Below are 18,678 nucleotides of genomic sequence, written 5' to 3'. Positions count from 1 at the left end.
AGGATCTAAACGTGAAAACGAAAGAAGAAAGTGAACCATTTGTTTTTTTAACACTGATGTTTGAGAAGTGATGTGGCTGTTAAATGATATCCGTGAGAAAAACACAACTTCTTCATTGCGTCATTCATTTTAGTTCTGCATTTATTTAACTTGGACGTGAAGTTTTTGTCTTTTGTTGACTTTTTCCCTCTCTCTCTCTATTTCCCTTTCACACATGGTTGTGCTCCATTGTGTAGCAGTTTCCAGGTGTTATCCAGGACCCTTGCTTGGCTTCCAGGCATTAGTCAGGTCCCTGAATGGGATTTTTATCTGGATATAACTGTATGCTGCCATTCAGAGAGCTGATATAAGAAGCAGACCTTGTTGATGGCATTGTTGGGGAGTTTTATGTCCCACAGCATAACTTACGTTACTTTAAGATAGATAATAAGGTAGATGGATAGATAAAATAGATAGATATAAGATAAAATAATTGGGTTAAGTTTTAGTTTTAGTTTTTGTTTTCAAGGAATTCAGAACAGGCATCATTTTATGACATAGCCACTGACTTCACCAAGGCAGAGTTGTTCAATAAAAGCAGGTGAAGCCGAGATCCGTCTGCGTGAGCTCCAGTCATGCGTGATGGTGTGTTTCAACATTTACTCAAGAGAAGAACTTAATGGTCAGTTGTGAAACGACGGGCCCCGCTTGACTCATTTGGTTTTAGCTCGTAGGCGGCAGCTCCAGCGTTGAATCAGCCTCTTGTAAAAAGGGTGTCAGTCATTGCAACACCTTTCCTACCTTGTTATCTTTACCCTACTTATTCTATCTTTTTGTGTGTGTGTGTGTGTGTGTGTGTGCTTGAGGTGCGGCTTCTATATGTGACCTCAATGAGAGGTGGTGTGTATTTATAAAGCGCACGAGGTAGTTGAGTTGAAACTTTGCCTTTTTTAATATACTCAGTTGAATTAATTCATTTCATTTAGATTTTTAACCAGAGCGTGTTTGAATCAGTGTTTGGTTATGTTTAACATTCTTCAATAGGTTAATCCAGGGAGGTGAGAGTGCTTTTAACTTAATAAAAAATAAAATATCCAGCTAGTTTTCTGTGAATTATTAAGCTTTAGAAAATGATCTCGATTAACTTTTAGGAAATGTCTGACAGCCTTACTCATGTAGGAAGAGTGAGTAGTTAATGAATGCAGGGCTGTTTTTGATTGCACTACAGATGAAACAATTCATAGACGTCACGTGGTGAGATTTTGAAAGGCATTTTTCACTGTTTACTGATAACGGATTACTCAGTTATCCCAAAATATGCTCAACAGCCACACCTCTGACCTCTCTGTGTCTGGCAGCACCTTCCTCCCAACCCCACTGACTTAACTCAGCTTTCTCTATGAGTCACTTGATTTGTTTGAATCATGGAGCCTCGTTGTCATTTTGTCATTAACACAGGAGGCTGTAAATCTTCAGATGGAGTTTTACAAGCTTTTTTTCCCGCTCTTGTTCAGTGGGTTAGTATTTTACATCTTGTACAGTTGGATTCGGTCGCCGCATTCCTGGTGAATTAACATGGACATCCTCCACCCCCGCCGCTTCCTGTGCTGCGCCTCTAAAGACAGGAAGTGGATTAGCTCATTGCTGATTGGCTGGGGGGGTGAGTGATTGTGTGATATGAGAAAAACAGACACAAGCATGAAGCGAAGGAAACACTAATGCCAAGTAGTGCTGACTCCTGCTTCCGGTTCTCTCCTGCCCCCCTCCCTCTCTCTCTCCCTCTCTCTCTCTTACCCTCACTCTCTCACTCTCTCTCTCCTCTGATGTGATCTTTATCCATCCGTTCACTTTTAGCTGCAGTAAAACTTCATGTTTAATCGTGTGTGGCATCACGTGGCACTCCAACTCTGGGAAAAGAGTCGGGAGGAGGAAGAAACCCTTTTCTCCCCCAAAAAAGATTAAAACTGAATGAAAAAAACGCCTTAAATGCCCACTTTACCTTACTGCTTCAAGGCTGTGGAAGGTGGTCAAGATTGAAGTCACATGAGACCTTTTTTTAAGAGGACCTCTTTTAAAAAAATTTAACCTGATATGAGGAATAACTGAGCGCCTGCCTGTTTCATACCTTATTGGATAATTGAGTATCGTCACTCTTTTGAACAGGCTTTATCATTTAAACTGGTTTTAAGCTGTTTCGTAACCAATATTGTGAAAGAAGGGAAAATAAATGTTTATAAAGGTAAATCCAAGTCGAAATCAGTCCTTAATTTCTCTATCTGATAATCTTGGCTCTGTACCTTATGGTGGACTGGAGACTTTGTGGGTTTTTCAGTGTCATGGGTCATTTAAAAGTCCTTTTTTAGGCAACTCTCTGAATGTGTGTTTCCATCCAGCTGTTCTTAATGTGGTAGCTCAGAAAGAAAAACTTGACTTAAATAGCAGATTTTACACTTGGCTGAGCTGGAAAAGTTAAAGGTAGAATAGATTTGATGAAGAGGAATTCAAGTCAGGTGATTCATCAGTTTCTGGATGACACAAGTTATGTCGCTGGAGAACAAGAAGGAAAGAAAGTTTAGATAATTCGGATGAGAGCGGAAAGACGTTGGAGACGGAAATAGGTGAGAGGAGAGGTTGAAGATGTTCTGGAAAGGGGAGGCAGAGGGAGGAAGAACATAGCTAACATTCCTGACATCTCTGTCATGTTCAGTAGGGATGACACTCATTCATCCACTCACTTTTTTTCTCTTCTTCTTTTTCATTCCTTCTTTCCCCTCCTCTCACCCCTCATATCTTTTTTCCCCCCTCTATCTTGTTGAGCCTTCTCTTTCTGCCCCCTGCTTTTCAGACTGGGCAAAAAAAAAAGAAGAAATCCAATTTGAAAAGAAATGTTTGTGGTTTGTTTTGCCAACTGAAGTAGGTGGAGTCTGCTGCCACATAAGACAACACAGTGAGCGCCAGAGAGAGTTAAAACAACAACAACAGAACCTATTTGAGTTGTCTGTGGCAGCTTGGCAACAGAGAATAAATTATCCAGATGTGGAAAATCAAACGTCTCGACAAAGTGATAATCGAAGACATTCACATACAAATGAATGTGTTTTTCTTCTATGTCCATAGTACTTTAGTTCTACTTTGTTCATGAAAAAGCTCTTTTATATTAGCTTTTCTTAAAATCCAATCTCTTCCCCTTTTTCTTCTCTCTTTTTGCCATTGTTAAAGGAGAAGACCCTGTTTTGGGTAGAAGATCAAAGACTTTAGACACATGTCAGGGAGTCTATCCCATTTCTCTTGTTGCCTCTCCCCCTTTTATTTAATCTCAAGAGTCTTAGTGTCTCATTAAAACCCTTCCCCACCCCTCCCTCCTCTTCAGCCTCCTCCTGAACTCGTCTGTCACCAAAGTAAAGTCAGCGACACATGACGCAGACCTTTTTTTATATATCGGAACAAACAACTATGTTCATCTTTTCCTCCTCCTCCTCTCATGTGGAGTGACCTGTGAAACAAGTCTTGGCTGGTTTAGGTTGTAACACAGCAAATGATACACAGGTTATTGAAGTATCACATTAAACACATATAATCTATTTTTAACCTTTTTAACTTTGCTATTTGCCCTCATCGGCTCCTCCAACTTGTATTTGTATATTGCCCAATATCACATACAAAGGCTTAACTGGTTTCACTGGCTCACAATAGCAACAGGCTGCAATCCAGGACTACATTTTTTTGCAGAGACAAGCAGGGGGAAAAAATCCCCTCTGAAGCTTTGATGAGAAAACATGAGAAATCTCAAGAAACTGAAATGGACTTTTTGAGTGGGACATGAAAGCTTTTTAAAGGTCGTGGATTTGAGTGTCAGTTAAAAAACCTAACATGTGTAAATGTAGTGGATTAAGCAATGAACACACAGGGGGTTTGTGGTAGGTCATGTCAACATGCTGTTATGCAACACTGGAACAGTCTGATGTGAAGTGGAGCAATGTGCCCCAAAATGTTACCGGTAGTGTTTTATTGACACATAGCAGCATGACATGGCATCAGAGCTGTGAGATGTGACCAAAACCTCACCTCCGGTTGTGTTGTTTGTCATTTGCTATTCAGGTGATGATACATGTCACAATATAACACAGCTTCTGTAAAGTCAATGACTAAGGAGTTTATGTAAAATGATAACAGAAAAAGACTTAGTTCCTGTTTAGAGATTACTCGACCGTCCTCCGGGGTCAAAGGTTTGACTGTTTATAAAGCTTAAGGTCTAAATTATCATCCAATTCTGTGTTAGACCTTTATACCCAACTTCATTTCAACTTACTACCACAAGTTTTACACGTTTTTGGAAATTATTGTCAATAGGCTTCATTTAAATGAAATTACACCTAATTTATGAGTTAGTCTGTTGTCCTCCCAGGTCAGAGTTGACCTGAGGACAGCTGTAGGTTAATGATAATAACTTTATTTGTACAGCACCTTTTTAATACAACAAATGCAGCTCAAAGTGCTTTAAAACAAAATAAATGACATGTTTAACATTCTTCACACAGACATAAAATGAGCATACAAACATGCAAATGTACATAAGATGGAAAATATAATCCACTTAATGATATTACATACATAACATAAGCTAAAATAAAGTGAAAATACAAATACATAGAATGCACTCTGTACTTCACTGCTGGTAATTTGAGAAAACCTTTATTTAGAGCCTTTATGAAAATGTTCAATTAAGTGTGTAACAAAATATAAGATATTAATGTATAGAATGTAAAAAGGTTAAATAGAGGAGACTTTTCAACTATGCAAACTAAATAAATATAGACCTAAAATGTGAATATGGTCAAAAATATAAAAACCAAACATATAATACTTGGAAGTATCCCCTCTTTTTAGGTACAAGCTTCTCGTCTGGTGTTTGCTGCTCCTTTTACTCCTTTTGTTTTGTGTAGCGTTCACTGTCCTCCATGTTGTCATGTTGCCTTTATAAAAATTTCCTGCCTGCATCTGTGTTGTGCAAAAGAATGCAAAGTTTCGTCCAAATAACAAAATACTGCCCTGAAGAGTGTGATTTGTGACATAGTTAAATAAGAAATAGAGCATTAAATGAAACGATACATGTGGTCACATCCCACAGTCCTAAATGGACTCATATAGTATTGGATTATGCAAAACTTGGTTAGAGGCCTTAAAAAAGGTCAACAGTTTGGTTTTTTTTGGATGGACCAAATGGCTCAGATATGGGAGAGGTTTGTTAGAAATGTGCCAAATGACTTCATGGCTGAAGTTGGATTCACTGCACATAAAAAGTCCTGGATGGGTTTATTTTCTCAATTTCCTCTGTTAACAAGCCAGAGCATAAATAAAACCGACATGTTTCAGCATCTGAAACCTGAAACAAGTTACACAATACTTTATAAAATATTACAAGCTGGTATACTGAATTTTAGCATGTAGTTAAAAGTGATGAATTAGCTCTGAAATGACTTACTGTGATGTTTTTATTTAACTGACCCCTCCTTGCTTGGGGACACCATGCTCTCTTTCTAGCGACATTCCACTTCGCTCAGAAAGTTAGCATGGCCACCAAGACAAAATTTTCACCTGAGATAGGGAACCAATCACACAACGGGGAGGCGGGCTCAAGACGATGACGCCCGTAGAGCGACTCTGTTTCCATCCAGCATGGCGGCCATGGAGGTGCAGCAACCGTTCAAAGCAGCAGTAGATTGTGTGCTAAATAAATTGGAAGGCAAGTTCACTTTGAAAATAGAACAAAAACTGGCGCTACATGATTTCCTTCACAAAAAGGATGAACCGCGATTTGCGCTGCTCCCTACAGGCTCCGAATACGTCATTGTGAATCGTTGATATGATTGGCTGTGAGTTTGTCCAGTAGTGTACAGCAGCATTTGATCGGCATTCGTTGATCCCGCCTCAAATACGAGAAAATGAATGGCTCCTCACCAGACCCTATCTCACTTGTGGTAGGGTCTAGCGTTAGCCAGTCTAGACCCCTCCAGGTTTTCATCTTTAAATCAAGTCAAAACAGCAAAATTATCATAACTTTACTGTTTTTTAACAATGCAGTGGTTATATAGTCACTGAGCATTGCAATGATTTATTCTTTTATTATAGGCATCACACAGCCAGCATGTATAAAAATACTTTACCACTGTTAGAGAGTCTCATAGGTCCTAAAATAGGCTGGAATGGACGGACACGGACACACACACACACACACACACACACACACACTTCTGTCATTGGGAGTGCAATCTGACCCCAGGTCGGACTTTTTGAACAACAAAGACAGGAAGAGGCATAAATAAATGAACAAATAACCACATCGCTTGACACTTTACCCTCCCCTCCCTTTCTCCTCCCTCCTTCCTCCCTCCCTTATTTCCTCTCTTCTCTTTTCAATCCACCTTTTTTATTTTTATTTTTTTTAAACTTCCCTCTTTTAAAACAGAAGCAAATAACTTAAAAAAACAACTGCACAGCTGCTGATTGGTTTGTAGTGTAGTTGGTGGGGTTGTCGACTGCGGCAAGTGCACACACATACACACACACACCACTAAAGTCATCAAAAAATACTCTTTATGGTGGGTAATGAGTTTTTGTCTGCAGAACAACACATTTTCAAAAAGTCTAAAAAGCTTAATAATTTCTCCTTCTCCTTCTCCTCAGTTAGCTGCATGTTGTCAGTACAGGATCTCATGACTTCCACTTTACTTTTGCCCCCCTCGCTCCCTTTTTTGCCACATTGATCATTTTCTACCCTTTCCTCCTCCACCTTCTCTTGATCATCTCCTGCCTCCCCCCCCACCCGCATTTCCTCTCCCCTCCCCTCATGTCCTCCTCTCCTTAATCCTCCCTTTCCTTTGTTTCTTTTAGCTGCTATATTAAGGCTTCTCTGGAGAGCTCTCTCTCTCTGTGTCTGTGTGTGTCTGGCTGGACGCTGTTGATGAAGCTTGTTGAAAACAGTCAGCGTTAAGCTGTTGACTCATATAATGGCATATCTGAGGGGGCATTAGGCCAGCCAAGACGTATACAACAATTACATGTTTGTTAGCTCCCCCTGGGACGTGTGTGTGTGATGGTGAAGATTGTCCCCACACTACAACGCCGTTTTACAGACTACATGCCAGCACATGAAGCAGGAGGGAGGCTCCCTCGCTTTGTGTGTGTGTGTGTGTGTGTGCGTGTGCACACATGTTAATGATCACCTGTCCAGACTTGAGAGGATAATGAGACCAGAGCAACCTCTGCAGCAGGGCCCTGCTTCGTCTTTCCTCTTCTCTTTCTGATATCTCTCCTTCTTCTCCCCCCTTCTTCTTCTCCTCCTTTCTTATTCCCTTCTTTCTCCTCTTCGCTGACATTACTCATAAGCAGCGCCACATTGGTGACCACTAGTGTTTTGAACATGACCATCTTGGCCAGCTGTTCTTCTCTCTGTAGAGTAGCCGCGCTTGGCTCGGACGTGGAATTCCAGTTAATCTTTATTATTCATCATTCCTCAGTCCGAGATGCTGCCAGTTGTATGTGTGTGTGGAGATCAAGGCTCTCCACAGACTTTTTAAAAACACTCCTACAGCTGTTCACTCATTTAGCTGGAGGCTGGTTCTTTCTTCTTTCAGCCCTTCAGGTTATCACACCCACACCCCTCCCAGGTCCACTGTGGCCCCCGAGGTGATGGGTGTCATATTCCTGCGCTGTGACTGTAGCCCGGTGCAGCAGCAGCTCTACAGTAGCAGGCTGCATATCTAGTTACATCACTGCTGCATGAGTGGACCAAACCATGCATGGAATCAACATGCACAGAAATCTAGAGCCTATGTAGTGTTTTTCTTTTTTGTATGCATGTTTTCTTTGTGGTTGTAGATGTATGTTCAAGTTTCAACATGTTTGTTTCTGATATGGAGCTTTGAGAATTTATGTGTTTGTGGATGAAGTTTGTCTTGATGTAAGAGCGCTCTCAGTAGAGTCAAGTTTAGCTTTAAAATGAGCTCTAGATTTGCACACCTGAATCTTCTGGATCAAGGTGCAGCATCAGTGCTGATTGCGGGATTTCATCACACTTTTCAATCACCAAAAGAGATGTTTGTGTAAACGTTGGAGGCCTCAGTGTTAGTGAATTACTGACAAAGCCTGTTACACAGTTACTATGTGAGAGTCTTGGTTGCATATTGTGTGTGCACATGCAGGTACTGTATGGGTGTATGTGTGTCTATATGTGCTGAAGTGGGAACATTAATTTAACTAGAGTTTGTCCCTTTCCGTCGTCTCCAGCACAAAGACCGACCTGTCTTCTGATTTAAAAGCGTGTGAGACAATAGCCAGCAGTACTAGTGTGTCACACACTCGCCACAGCCCTTTTTTAATTGGCATGCATCTAAGAATAGGAGGCCTTGTGTCAGGCCAGACCAGACTAGTTACTGACTGAGCTTTATTCACAGGGCCAGGCCAGCATGGTTTTGGCCCGGGTTGGGTCTGGTACGGCCGGTCCTGTCTACCATTTCCAAGTTCCTTGAGGTTGTACCTCCTGCCAGCAGGTCCCCGTATAACTCCTTTAACTAGCAGTACAGATCTGCTCTTTGGAATATTTGCCTTTTTTCATTTGCTGACACAGTGTTGGGCCACGCCTGTTCTTCACATACATACACAACAGGTCAATACACCTTCAGTACAACCAGTTTTATGTTGTTAGATGTTGCTGATGTGCTAGTGGGGCATCAGGGGATTTGTTAAAAGGCTTGTTTACAGCTGTTGTTCCTCGGCCACTACCTTACCACTTTAGCTTTGCATTTCCTCTTTTTAAAAAAAATATTTTTACCACAAGTTTTCTTTCTCAATAGAAGATGTTAGTTGTGTATGTCATTTCCAGAAAGCCACCAGTGCCTGAACATCTGTTGTTTCAGGCTTGTTTCTTTCCTCAGAGTAAAGCTTCCTGCATGTCTCTGCCTGTCTTATTGATTGACTGTTTTACTTACTGCTGCAGAGAGAGGGAGAGAGACAGAGAGAGAGGATGGCATGATTTTTGAAGCCTGTATATAGGTTGTAGGTGAGTGGGTAGACTTGGGCCGTGAGGACGTGAGGTGGGCTGAAAATAAGTGAATCATATAAAGACCTTTTTATTAAGATTTGTGACTTGAAGGCGTGAGACTTTTTTTTGTGAGACTTGGTGTGTACAAGCAGCTCATGGTCTGTGCAAAAATATAAATAATTTAATCAACTATAATGTGACACCACGAGTGAGAAGGCGTGTGTCTGTGTCTTTGTGCTTGAGCTGCAAAGAGAGTAAAAAACAAGCGGCGATGTAGATAGAAGCGATCGGCTCGCATAGAAACAGTTGGTGTGTAAGTCGGTTTGAAGAGTGAGCTCATCATCAGTGTAAGCACCAAAAAAAAAAAAGGGGTGTGTGTGATGTAGAGAACACACACCCACTCACAAAGTCACACATCACTGACATCATGCAGGGAATGAAAGGCAGTTGAGTAACATTGTGTTCAACCTGGCTCATTTTTTCCAGGTGTAGCAAGACACACCCTTATCTGTGTGTGTGTGTGTGTGTGTGTGTGTGTGTGTGTGTGTGTGTGTGTGTGTGTGTGTGTGTGTGTGTGTGTGTGTGTGTGTGTGTGTGTGTGTGTGTGTGTGACATGCTCGGGCATACAGTACATACAATTACAGTGTCTTATGTAGTTGGAAAAACATTTGCAAATGCATTGAGAAATAGGGTGTGGGAATAATTGAGGTGTAGTTTAACCCTTACATACTGTACAAGGTCTAATTTGACCCATTGTTACATTTGAGAGAAGGAAAAAAAACGCTTTAAAAAGTTTTCTTTTAGCCAGAAATTTGATAATGTATCCTCATGTGACTCAGATTATACAACGATGGAAATATTTCAACTTTCTGTGCAGCTGTTAGACATTTTTGTTGAGTTTTTCGACTCGTATTCATTCAAAAAATACAGTTTACTCACATTTAATATGATTCATTAAAAGTGTTATGTTCTGTAAAAGAATGCACGTTCTCTGCTCTCTGAAAGCTTCATTAATGATTAATCAGCAGTTTATTAATGACTGATGAGGTTCTTCATGAATGATTTGAAGTGGCAAACATTTTTTTATAGAGACGAATTATGAATGCCCAAATATGAACAGTATGTAAGGATCAAGTGAGCTATATTTGTGTGTGTGTGCGTAATTCTTGTCTCCTGAGCACATTCCTGTTTGAGGTGTGTGTGTGTGTGTGTGTCAGTGTGTGATAAAGGTGTGTAAAGTTAGTGTTACCTCACATGCATGATGTTATCTCTCTGTGTGTGTCGTCATGTTTTTGTCATTGCTTGAGTTTCCCCTCTTTTTAAATGAATAATATCTATCTGAACCTTGACCTTTAACACCCCCCACCCCCCATAACCCCAGTTTAGAGATCAGAGTTGAAAGACCGTCGGGGTCACACCGATGTTTTTTAGAAGATCAAACAGCTGACCCCACTAGACCCCATTAGGCTCCCTCTTCTCCTTCTTCTTTTCCACACTGGTGCAGCAGTAAAGCAGCGAGGAGACAGTTGTATATCTGCCATAAGAGGAGAAAGGTTGGACAACTTAAACACTTCCAGACACGCTCACAGTTTCTCCAGGACACAAACAACAAAGATTTTTGCACCCTGGAGTACTGAACGGTCGTCACGCATGCTCTGTTCAGCTTTTGGGAGCGATTCAGCGGCACCAAACTTTCAAAATGTTCAGTTATAAGTATAAAGCGGGAAGATGGAAACCAATTATGCCTCTTTTGCAGCGATAATGTTCTGACCAGACAGGTTAACAAAATGATTACTGTTACAAATTGAGAACATTGTAATTTTAACACGTTATAATTTCCATTTCCTCCACAAAATTGGCACCTTTATTCTGATGATTAGCTCCTCAGAGTTGGAGTCACCATTTAAAGCCGTGGTTGGCATTTAAACACTTGTCTATAGCACTACAGCTGTTAGTCTTTGCACAAGAAACAGCAAAAAAAACTCATCAATGGGCTCATCAACTTTTAACAATCTTGTAACTTTGATTTCATTGATGTGATATTAAAACATCATAGAGCAACGGGTCAGAAATCATGAGTGAGCCCGGCTCCAGTTTACTCGCAGTTTGTAATCATATTAAAAGATTTCCTGGTATTAAAAGTCAAAGTTTATACTGCAGTTTTAAAACATCATCAACATTATTACATTTAAGAATTAAACAACAAGTAACAGGCCAGAGATCAGTTTAGAGTTAAGGAAAATGATCATACATGGGTCATAAGTAAGAGGACAAATAGGCGTGATTGTGTTATTTAATAAAATGCTAATTATTGACCAAAAAATGCTGACTTAGTTATATGATGCATGAGAGGGGGTAACTAATTTTTTCACTATTGCAGTGGATGCAGCAATTAGTGATCTCTCTTGACTTGTGCAAACTCTCTTCAAATGAGCGAGCCAGCCAATCATGCTTGTCGTGATGAGTAACATGACTCTTATTCATCATCACAGCAAGCCTGATTGGCTAAAAAGAGGTCATGAGAAAAGATAGATCCATACTTTATTATCCTGATCACGTCTGGAAGTGAGTTAAAATGAGAGTCTAGACTGATTACAATGATTAAGTGTCAAAAAATGATTTAAAATGATCTTACATTATCGGATGTTAGGCATTATTGACCGTTGTACATCTTTACTCTGGTTATGTAATCAAACTAGAAGACAAGAGCACAAGGTCCGTGCCTCAAATGTAAACCCTCTTAACCCTCAGATCCAGCTTTGTTTTCCTCTGCGCCGTACAGCCTTCAGCTTGTTGTGTGTGTCCTCAGCTCAGGTCAGAAATCCTCTCATGTGAATCATCTGGTCTGATCTGTGTAGCCAACACAGAGCGGCCACATGGACAGGTTTAACAGGCTTCCCAGGCACGCATCCCACTCTTGTTTCTCTCAAGGAATTGGGGTCAGATTTGCTTTTAATTCAGCAGAGTTATGAAACTGGAACTCTTTTGACATGAAAGATGCTTAAAACTTTATGATGAGCATTACTCATTTACAAGCTGACTATAATTTTGTAGAAGGGAAGTAAAGGTCAGAACTCAATAAACATGTTGTGCATTCACAAGAAGTGTATGTAGTAGGATGAGGAAGGAAGTGTGAGAGAAATCTTGAAGCAGAGTCGATGTAGCTTCTGTCCTTTAGTGTCCAGCCTGCTCCAGTCTTTATCTTAGGGGTGTGTGTGTGTGTGTGTGTGTGTGTGTGTGTGTGTGTGTGTGTGTGTGTGTGTGTGTGTGTGTGTGTGTGTGTGTGTGTGTGTGTGTGTGTGTGTGTGTGTGTGTGTGTGTGTGTGTGTGTGTGTGTGTGTGTGTGTACAGCAGCACCACACCTTGTTTTCACTGAATGACATAAGGATTGTGAGAAGAACACTGTTCCCCTGATGCATAAAAAAAACAGACCTGACATAACATTCAACGAAGCAGAAGTTAAATTCTTCCTCATCGTCACAGACTGAGAACAGCATGACTGGCAGCTGAACTGTCTCTCTACGGCCTGCAGGATGAATTCAAACCGTGCCGAGTATCACTTTTGAAGATCTGAACGTTGGTGGAACGGAATGAAAGACATAAAAAATGAAAATCAAATCAAATCAGCAGAGTGTTGTGTTGTACAGAGCATGAGGTGTTCAGGGTGTCTGCATGTCTCTACCTGTTTGTACAGCGTGTTCACAGTTTTACACTCAGACTCTCCTTGTCACCACTCCCACAGACAGCAATCCTGTTGGAACACGGCCGACTCACCACAGCATTATTTGTAAAGCTCTCATACACTTACCCCTTTACATCCAAAGCTTCCCCTCCTCCAGAAAAGGGTGAGGCTGCTCGACCCAGCGCTAATTGAGTATCACAATTAACTACATAAGAAAAGGCACCTACAGTATAAGAAGGTCCATTTCCCATAAGAGTGGGGCGATATGGATCAAATCAAATGTATGTTATGTTTAATACTTTCAGGCAACTAAAAGTTATTTTTTAAGTGATGATAATACATGTTTGCCTATATTACCACAGTACTGATGTTATGTTGTTAAGATCAAAAAGTAGAAGTCTGTGCTGTGCAGTAATGCGGTGGCAGTGATTATTGTTTGAATCATTGACAGTGAAGGGTGTAGTAACTGATTGTTTTCTCTGTTGCTGCTCGACTAAGCTAGAAGTTCCTGTCATTGCAGCGCCACTTCCTGTCGCATTTAAACTGTTAGCATTGTGTGTGTGGTGTAGAGGAGGGGGGGGGGCATGCATTGTCTTTCCGCTCCACACTGCTGCCCCCCAACTTTGTCTGTATGTCTGTTTGTTTATGTGTGTGTGTGTGTGTGTGTTGGGGGAGAGGAGTTTGGTATGGGGTGGTCTGGGGGAGGGTCACACACACACACACACATACATAGAGAGATAGCGAGGGAGAGCGAGTAGACCGAGGGAGAGCACGGGGGGCTGAAGGGTGCTATTATCCACAAGGCTCAATGGCCGCTTTGTGGCAGTGGCCGCAGCAGGACGGTGGGGAGAGGGGCAGCATCCCGTCATAATGTTTTGAGCGCATAGTGCAGGAGAGAAAGGGGGGCGGGAGGGGGGCAGTGAAAGGGTGGATTAATACTTGTTTACATCATTCAGTTTGTACAGACTTCAAAGTTGTTTTCTTTCTTTTTTATTGTCAATTCATCTTTATTGTTTTCATGAGACTTAAAGTCTATAAAATGTCAGTAAAGGGTCATAAAAAATTTCAGATTTATTTAATATACAAAGATGTACAACTGAGAAATTTTGCAGTAAATATTCCTCATTGATTTTGATAATAACTGAAGAAAATACAACATTAATTTTTAATAGTTTGTATCATATTGGCGGCAAAACTTTATGACTCTCTATCTTATAACAAATCAGTTTTATGAGTCATTTAAGTGCATGGTCCTCATTGACAGCTTCTTACAGCTATGCAAAAATGCTAGTGTGAAATCATTTGGAGCCAGAGTGTGTGGTAGAGTCTCCGCAGTCATCCTGCTACCTCACACACCCCATAACCTTTTATAATACTAAATGAATCATTTGAAAAAATGAGCACTTAATAGAAATATCCTCACTTCTCTCAAAAAGACAAAGTGGATATGAAACTATAATGAATATTATTTCTTTACTACATCCTCCTCCTCCCCTTTCTTCTCTTCCTGTCACATTAAAATACTTTCTCACTTAAAACTATGCAGACACGTCAGCTGTAATGCACTCATGTTGATTGAGACACACTTACGGATTGCTGTTATCGATGTCATCATCTCTCTTGAAATCTTAAAATTCTTCCTAACACTGGACATTTTTAAAACTCCCAAATGGAGCAATGAGTGATGGCAGCTCTAACTGAGAATGTGCAGGGTCAGACCTTGGAAAACCTTGGAGCATTTTTATGCATTTCCCACTAAAGTGCGTAACAAGTTTTTTTTTTTTTTTTGACACAAAGATTGATGACGTGCCATATCTGAGATTTTTGGAGCGTGGCGTCACAGAGCTTGTAGAAAGTGCGCCAGCCCTCTCTCTGTAGTCCCGTGCCTACCTTGGTGCCACAAGCTTCTTCAAATAGAAATGATTCAAAACACATTTCTGAAGAATGTCGGCTAACCAGAAGTGCAGGAACACAGATTCCAACCGGCTTTGTGTGTGTGTGTGTGTGTGTGTGTGTGTGTGTGTGTGTGTGTGTGTGTGTGTGTTTTGTGCTGGTGTGGTCCCCCCCGGATGCCTGACACCAGTCTCATCTTAAATTACAGATATCGCAGATGTAGTTCAGTTTGATTTCTGTCTGGTTTATAGACAGCTGAGTAGGTGTTTATGTCGGGTTTCCGGGATTAGTGGCAGCGTTTCTGATCTTGTGGCTTCTCGATGCCAGTATGGGACAAACTGTGGCAGCCTCCTTGATGACAGAAAAATGCGTGTGTGTGTGTAGGGCGGAGGCTGATGAGGCTGGATTTGTTTACTCTCATTCTGTCCATGGTTGATATGATTTCAGAGCTCGTGGTTGAAAAAATGTGGAGAAGGAGCGAGGCAGGAAAATGATGCAAACTCATGAAACAAGCAAACCCAAGGAAGACTGTGTTACTTGACATTTATTGCCAAGATGCAAATAAATACAATCAATGCACAGTTATCTGAGGACTTAGATGTTTATTTGCAACTAAACCCTATCACCTAAAGTATGCATCGCAGTGTTCGTCATTTAACCGCCAACTTCATATTTTAGTGACAGATGGTTTAAATTGTTCCTTGAGGTCAATAGTAATTCTTATTTTTAGGTATTGTGTTCCAATGTCTTTCTCCTTCATTTTTTCTCCCCCCCTGCTGCTTCCTGTCATATCAAAGCAATTCCCCTACCTCCCTTTCCCGCCCATTGAATTTCATTTTCTTTTCATTTTTTAATTCAAAGTGGTTTATTGTATCATAAAAAGCTGGATAAACATTGTGGCCCGGTCTCTGACTTATTACCATTTGTGTGTCCTGTCTCTCTCTCTCTTGTACAGACGTTCACAGCGTGGTGTAACTCCCACCTGCGGAAGGCCGGCACTCAGATCGAAAACATCGAGGAGGACTTCAGGGATGGGCTCAAACTCATGCTGCTGCTGGAGGTCATCTCAGGTAACTCATCTACACCACCTCGCGGCGCTGGGGTCACCAGAAAATGAATAAGTTAAACGTCTTGATTCAATTAAAACAGCTGTAATATCTGATTATTTTTGAAATGTTCCACATGGGAGCCGCAGTGAAATCCATCCAGCCCCACCGCACTCGAGCACACACATACACGCTCGTTCGTCACCGAGCTGCGGCCTTATTTGGTTTCTCAGAGATGTCAATCAGAGTGAAAAAGGGTTTCAAATGGGGGGAAGATCCACAACATCTCTGTCCATTCCAGGGTGTGGTTACTCACTCCCAGTTTCCAACCTCAGTATGGATCACTAACATTAAAAAAATCACAGGAATACCCTTCTGTTCATCTGTCATTGTTTATGACAGCTTTCCCTTCGAGGTTTCTCATATTTAATTGGTAGGTTGTAGCAGGAAAAACTTCCTATTGGCGCAGCGGATGCTCATTTGAACTGCTGTCATCCCATAATGAAATTTGGACTCGCCCGTGGCCTCCTTTTTCACATTCACTTCGCTTTTTGGCTGCAGCGAGCGACGCCAACATTGCTGCTGTAACTTTAACTGTCCTGACTGACTGTCGTTCTGCTGAGCCTGTGGAAACATGCTCTGCTCCTGCCACCACGGGAGCTTATTCACTCACTTTTGTTTGTTCCCCTGTGTGTGTGTGTGTGTGTGTGTGTGTGTGTGCGTGTGCGTGTGCGTGTGTGTCCACAGGCGAACGGTTACCCAAGCCCGAGCGAGGAAAGATGAGAGTTCACAAGATCAACAACGTGAATAAAGCTCTGGACTTCATTGCCAGCAAGGGTGTCAAACTTGTCTCCATTGGAGCAGAGGGTAAACATGCACTCATACATATATATAACAAGATGCACATTACACTAAACACACCCATGTGATTGATTTTAAACCCTAACCCACTAAAAATCTAATGAGGTGAATTAAACTCTTTCTCATGAGCTGCAGAGTCCTTAAAACACCCATGAAACCACTGTGTCATCCATCCATCTTAATCCTCCTTATGTGTATTACCCAAGCAGTTTAAAAATCCACAGATACAGTAAATGACCTTCAGAGCACAGAGTAACCTGAGAACCAAGTGCTGAGATTAAAAGCTCAGCTATCAGTTTTTGTAATCACAGCAAAATGGGCCCAGACAGAAATGTTAGGCTTTTATTTATTGACTTGATTTACTGACTGTATCACAGTTTTAATTGACTCACTACCAACACCAGATTTAGCTATTATGAAACTGGCAGTAAATACCTTCCTGTCTGACTCTCCTCCTTACTGCTTATTGGCTCTGAGTTTAGTTAAGAGAGAGGACAAAGGTCGAGGGCTGGGCCATTATATCACACTGAGAAACATCCTTGTCTCTCTCTGTGGGGGTGTGTCTGTGTGTGTGTGTGTGTTAACTGGACGACAGTGACCTTCCTCCCACTTGCAGCAAACTGCTTTCACACACTGAAAACACCACTAGCCAGCTCAGTAAGCTCAAAATTCTGCGCATATTCTGCATGTTGTGAACACACACAAACACACACACACTCTCTGTTTCTGCTCATCTATAAAAGCAACCCACTAAAAGTCATCTAGTGGAAACTGGAGAGGGAGAAAAATGCCAACCGAAGATGGAGGAGGAAAACTGGAGGGACACTTTTTTTCCTGTCAGAGATTATTTATTTTCCCAGTTCCCAGACCTCCATTTCATCTTCAGGGACTTCAGGTTTAAACTTTAGTGTAATGTTTAAGTATCAGTTTTGATCTCAAGGAAAGTAATGTTAACTCTGAGCAGAAATATTTTAGCTTTCATTTTGAATTTATCACATATTTATATATAAAGCACATTAAAAAACAAGCCATGTTCACCAAAGTGCTGCACAGACCAGAGCATGCAGCTGAAATCACAAAGATAGAGACAGAAGCAACAAGGCACACAGTTTATAAGCACAAATAGATAACACATGGACATAAACACAAGCCAAAAGTCAGCCACATCAGGAGGATTCAAATACGAGTGAATGAAAGTAAAGTTTTAAACCTGGACTTAAAGGATCGGTCATAAACTTTAGTTGAAATGAACCAAACAGAACGAGAATCACCTGAAAGTTAAAGGTTAGATATAAAGAATGTCAGCAGGAGAATGAAAGTGATGCAGAACAAATTGACAGGTGAGAGCTTGACAGCGAGCGTGATTTAATAAACTGGAAGCCGAAGCAGGTGAAAGTATGATGAAAGATAAATAGTCTTTTAGTATGTGTTTTGAAACTATGAGTGGAATCTGACCCAAACTACATGCCTTGTCGCTAACACATCATCACAGATGATTTACTGTGCCGTTGTGTTTCTTTGTGTGTGTTCATTAACCTATCAAATATGTGTGGATCGTTGTGTGAAACCTGTTACATAATGATATTTGTAAAACTTCTAGGCTTCGACATACTCTCCTGTAAATACTTTCACTTAGTTAAAGGAATTTGTCACAGATACAATGTTATTAGCTGAAGCTCTGCTGGTACAGAGCACAAAGTCAGTACACTTTTATATAAATGTGCTTAATGGAAAGTTATTTGTTTTTTTTAATTGCATAAATACTGATAAATATGCATCTGATGCATTAAACAATGTTTAGGGGGTTTTCAACTGCCTGCATTTTTTTAATTATTTTATACTTTTTTAAATTTAGGACTGAGCTTGTCACAGTTACAATGTCATTAGCTGAGGCTCTGCTGCTTAAAATCAAAGGTGCACAACAAAACATTAATGTTGTTTTTACTGCAAATAGACATTATACAAATCTTCCCAATAGATGCATAAATACCAATAAATATGCATTAAACAATGCTCAGGTGTGACTCAACTGCCTGCATTTTATTCCTACTAAGACTATTTGTTGTATAAGAGTAATCACTGAGAATTACATTCTCCCAGGAAATAGTGGTGATTTGGCCGCTATTGGACATTAAGTGTAGTTGTGTGTGGGTGTGTTGGCATTATTAAATGAAATA

At 40.8% G+C, this 18,678-nt stretch overlaps 1 protein-coding gene across 2 annotated transcripts in view; it reads left to right on the top strand.

The window, feature by feature from the left end:
- The window catches only part of actn4 (actinin, alpha 4), a 58,762-nt gene that overhangs the window by 21,152 nt on the left and 18,932 nt on the right, over positions 1-18,678 (top strand). For both annotated transcript variants that reach the window (XM_053320106.1, XM_053320107.1), the window contains 2 exons: positions 15,550-15,664; positions 16,388-16,507. In XM_053320106.1, coding sequence (XP_053176081.1) covers positions 15,550-15,664; positions 16,388-16,507 — 235 coding nt within the window. The remainder of the gene's footprint in view (positions 1-15,549; positions 15,665-16,387; positions 16,508-18,678) is intronic.

The sequence above is a fragment of the Scomber japonicus genome, chromosome 6 (assembly GCF_027409825.1).
Source record: "Scomber japonicus isolate fScoJap1 chromosome 6, fScoJap1.pri, whole genome shotgun sequence".
Classification (NCBI taxonomy): domain Eukaryota; kingdom Metazoa; phylum Chordata; class Actinopteri; order Scombriformes; family Scombridae; genus Scomber; species Scomber japonicus.
The sequence above is the reverse complement of the archived record's forward strand: the minus strand, read 5'-3'. Positions and strand labels throughout refer to the sequence as shown.